The 4,710-nt window shown below is 51.3% G+C and overlaps 1 protein-coding gene across 2 annotated transcripts; it reads right to left on the bottom strand.

Annotated features, from left to right (window-relative positions):
* Positions 1–651: 651 nt before the first annotated feature.
* TMEM53 (transmembrane protein 53) lies at positions 652–4,255 on the bottom strand. Of its 2 annotated transcripts, none has more exons than XM_066555604.1 (3): positions 4,151–4,255; positions 3,571–3,683; positions 652–1,729 (listed from the first exon to the last, which is right to left on the bottom strand). In XM_066555604.1, exons 1-3 carry the CDS (start codon positions 4,206–4,208, stop codon positions 1,067–1,069), a joined length of 834 nt encoding a protein of 277 aa, XP_066411701.1. In that variant the 5' UTR covers positions 4,209–4,255; the 3' UTR covers positions 652–1,066. The 2 variants fall into 2 exon arrangements, with proteins under 2 accessions (XP_066411701.1, XP_066411702.1); XM_066555605.1 differs by having other exon boundaries at positions 3,571–3,680; positions 4,151–4,240.
* Between the last annotated feature and the right edge of the window lie 455 nt (positions 4,256–4,710).

The following is a 4,710-nucleotide window of genomic DNA, read 5'->3' as shown; positions in this document are numbered from 1 at the left end:
TCTTGCACACATTGCATGGACTGCAAAGACTGATCATCTGAAGATAATATTTTGGACAAAACCATCATATTTCATGGTCATTTGTAGGGTGGAGGTGATTTAAGAAATACCCAGTATTAAGCATAGCTCCAAGAGACAGTTCCATTTTCTTCTGCAATTCCACCTTTCTGTTTCTGGGGTCTGGCACAGCTGTAATCCAAAAATTTCCCTGAATATCCAGATGCAAAATATAGGCTGCTTCAAGACACGATTAACAAAGAAGTAGCTCTCCAAGAAAGCAAAACTGCTCAGTAGAACACACAAAAGACTGGAAGGAAGAAAAACAAAACACTAGACACATTCAAAAATGTTAGCTTAAACCTTGAAGAACACAAAAGTTGTCACAAACATTTGAGCTCCCACCAAGGATCAGAGAGCTTTGACTGTTTTATCTCAGCTATTTAATGAAACCAGATGACAGTCTGGTCATACTACCCTACACACACCTTTTCCTGGTCTTACACTTGGTTTCAAGGCCTGATCTGTAGCAAGGAGAGTACAACAAGAGCTGGGATGCACTGAGAAAAGCAGAAAGTCCTGCAGACTTGGCTCTGTTTGCTCATTGCAATATAAAAGAAATGGCAGAGAGAAAAAAAACAACAAAACAACAAATACATGGAAGAGTTGTATTGTAAAATTAATACAAGCAACAGAACATGCACCTTGGACACCAGGGACAAGGAGACAAGACGGAGAGCAGGGAAGAAGAAGAGACAGAAGAAACAAATAATACTCAGTGTGAGATTCTGGTCTGTGACACTTTGGTAGAGCACATCAACATGAACCAGGACAGGATTTCACCTTCAGGACTTTAAATTAATCCATATCTACTTTCTGCTCTAACGTGGCTGGTCCAAAGGCCAGGCTGGAGGCTTTCAGACTTGTAGACAGTAGGGGAAAAAAAAAAAAACAACAAACCAAACAAGGAGCCTCTACTTTCCTCACTTCAAAGACACAAAAGCAAAGGAGGTGACATTTCCCATCGGAGCTGAGCAAGGAGAGGCAAACACTGCAGGTCATTAGAGCACTAAGGAGGTGAGGCCCCGACACAGTCAGCCAGGAAGGTGGTGCAGAGGCTGCGGTAATAGGTGGGGTACACCCGCATGTGGCTGACGTGAGGCGAGTCTGAGAAGTCCACGGCTTTCACAGGAACCCCGAGCTGCTCCCGGGCACTGGCCATGAGCTCAATCTCGCTGGCTTTGATGATGAGATCGGCCTGGGAGTAGAGGTAGAGCTCAGGCCAGCGCGAGGGCGCTTTCAGCAGGGCGTCGTAGTGGCTCTCGTGGAGGAAGCGGGTCAGGGGGTACAGCAGGACCCGCAGCACCACGGCTGTGGTGGCAAAAGTGAACAGCAGGAGATACTTGAGCAGCACGTTCATGGAGGCCAGGACAGTTGCCAGGGCACGAAGGGCTCCTCGCAAGTTTCTTCTGCCAGGGGCGCTGTCGAAAATGGTGCCGGCTACCCTGAGGCTCTGGAAGGGCGTGTGGGTGTGGAGCGCCTCGAGGATGTAACGGTACAGCATGACACCACCATTGCTGAAAACGTGGAAAAGAACCGGTCTGTTCTCAACTCTGTAGTCAAAGAGCAGCTCCAGGAGTCGCCTGGCTGGGGTCTGCAGGGATCTGATGCCAAAGGTCTCAGAGAAGAATACCATCCTCCATGGAGCTGTGTAACGGATGACCGTGCAGCCCTAAGAACAACAGAAAGAGACCCCACACATGTTTAAGCTGTGCTGCAAATTACAGAGAGTAGGCAAGCAGCAGTACAAAGAACATGAAAATTTGGGACAGGTTTCCAACAGAAACCACAGGACCAGAAGAAAGTCTTTAGTGTCAGCAGCAAGGCACTGACGCGAATATAGATTACGTTAATCATCATAGCACACAGTATTATGAAAAGGCCTCTGCCACTGCAGAGGCTTTGGTTGTGTCTGAGATCCTTTCAAATCTTGTGCTAACTGGCACAACCCCTGGGGACACTGCCACCCATTTTTATGGGTGTTAATCCTCACCCAGGAGAAGAAAACCATCTCCCTGATTCACAGACCTTCAGCATCAGCCGTTTTAGTAAGACAAGCCTGCTCTGGTACACATCCAGCTCATCACACTGAAGCAAATATAAGAAGAAAGAGGAAATCCTCCTCTCCTTGGGTGCACTTGTTTGCAGCTGTCTCTAAGACTCACCAACAACAAACACCAACATGATTTTTGTAGACCTTGCTGAAACACTCCAGCTGTGCAAAGAAAGAGCTCTGGCTCAAGGACTCGGAACTCCTGAGCAACTGCCTTCACTCCTGAGCAACTGCCTTACATTTAGGTATAGATTTGGGAACAGGATCTTGGAGGAGTTTCAAAATAGAGCAGATGGAACTACATTTATGAATTTTTTAGACCTTTTCCATCACCTGAGCTCACTGACATTACACACTGACAAGGACAAAGCAAAGTCACCAAAACACCCCCCCCCCAGAGCTCCCTAAACAGTGAACGAGTTAGAAGAGGACACCAAGTTCTCAAATCAAAGCCTTCTTTACCATCTTGCCATGGCTACAGCCACTTCCTCTTAGTGAGCTAAGAAAACTCATCCTCTCCCATTTCTATGATCTTTCTGAGGGAAAAGTATTTTCTAAGAAGTTGTCATGCTGCCCTGTAACGTGCTCCTCATCTGCTCAGCAGCATCTTAAAGCCACTTAACAACTAATTCTTCACTAGATCAAGCCAATTAATGACTCCTGCACTGGATTACACATTAACAATAGACTTGGTAATGTACAAACTTTACCACCTATAGTTGGAACAGATTTGGATATATACAATATTCCCTGCTGACCAAGAAAAAAAATTCTAATGTTTCACTGGGTTCCCATGCTACAAGCTGGCATCATTCCAGTAAAATACAGTATTAGAAAGGAAAATATCATAACCTAGGGAACTGGCAGTAGGACAGATCTCTCTAGTTCAAACACAAGGAATTCCTAGTGAGCAGCTATGACTATCACAGGATGCCTGTTTCACAGACAGGATAAAATTAATTTGGCTTACAACATTTAGATGAATCATTTTCACAGGAAGGAAGAGCCAAAGGCATGACAGATGCCAATGTGTTCCATCAGTTCCCACCCCAGCCTCACCACATCTGTGCTGTGGCCTAACAGCAAGCAGTAAACAGAGAATCTTTCCCTGCATGTTTACCTGTTTGGAAACCTAACACGGTTCACGTGATTCCTGAATAATCCCACAACTTTAAATGCCTTAAGATACTTCAGTGAGTCACACAGCAGCTGAAAGTTTCTCCAAGGAAGTATTTCTGCCTTGGCTGCACACACGAAGGTGACATCAGCAGCTGTTAGATAACACTGCCCGGGCTGTGAGAGACAAGGAGCTTTCAGTGACAGGAGAACTCTCACTCACTCCCCATGAGCGAGACAAGAGAGGCTTCAGAGAGACTTTACCAAGAGAGAGACTTAACCACACAAAAATAAGGCCATTTCACAGTATAACAGTGTCATGAAGACACAGACAGGGCACTCACCTTCTGGCTGTAGACTGCGCTGTATTTGGCCAGGTATTTGTCCTGGCAGCCGGCCCAGCCCAGGAGGATGACCACGGGCTGGCCCTCGGCAGGCCCTCTGTCTGTGCTGCCTCCTGGAACAGACCACAAGTGTTACAGCAGCTGCCCTCCGGGCTGCCCGAGCACAACTCACAACAGCTCGCCTGGTTACTAAAGTTTAAAGGCAATAGTGAAGCAAGTATAAGCCTGGCTGCTCGCTCAGTTCCGAGCATTGCCTCACGCCGGTTTCACTCCGTGGGCGTACTGCACAGCCCAGCTTCAGCCCCTGCAGCTCCCACCGCTCTTCAGTACCGCAAAGCCAGCACCGAGCTGCTCCCTGCGGGGGGCGACACCGCTCCTCCCGCATCCGGCGAGACAGCAGCGGCTGCTGCCGCTTCCAGGGAACAGGGAAGCGTCCTGCCCTGTCCTCCAGGCACTGCCAGACACCTGCCGGAGCACCAATGCCCCACGGCTCCTCCTCCCACACCCCAGCTCGCTCGCCTCTCCTCCGCCCGCCCCGTCCCTGCCGTCACGGTGTCCCCGGTCCCGCTCGCCCCCGCACCGCGGGCCTGTCCCGGCTGCAGCTCCACCACGGCGTCCCTCAGCCCGCGGGTGCCCATGGCCGCGCACGGGCCGCCGCTTCGGGCCGCCGCTTCCGCCCCCCGCGGAAGCCCCGCCCACCCCCTCCCCGCAGCCAATGGGAAGGGAAAGCTCCCACCCCGCCTCATCACTTGCCCCTCCCCCTACCCGCCTCCCACTTCCTTAGCAACGCGCCCTTAGCACCTGTCCAGCGCCCCGCCCGCTGGCCACCCATTGGGCAGCGGGAGGAAAGTCTGGCAGCGATTGGTTCAGCCTCGTGTCAGTCATTCTGCGGGGTAACCGCCCCCTCGGGGCAGGGGCGCGGGGTGCGAGGCTGAGGCGGGCGGGGGCCGCAGGGCCGGGCTGAGGAGAATGGTAGAGCCTGGAGCGGGGATTGCAGCCAGGGGGGGCTGAGGGGAACTGTAGGGCCTGGAGCGGGGAGTGCAGCCAGGGGGCCCGGGGGATGCGGCGGGCATGAGGGTGAGAGAGGTTGTTGGCCCTGCTCTGGGTGTTTGGGTCAGGAGGGGCTATGGGATGGTGGAT

Source organism: Molothrus aeneus, chromosome 9, assembly GCF_037042795.1.
Source record: "Molothrus aeneus isolate 106 chromosome 9, BPBGC_Maene_1.0, whole genome shotgun sequence".
NCBI classification, from domain to species: Eukaryota; Metazoa; Chordata; class Aves; order Passeriformes; family Icteridae; genus Molothrus; species Molothrus aeneus.
This window is presented reverse-complemented; position numbering and strand designations above follow the sequence as displayed.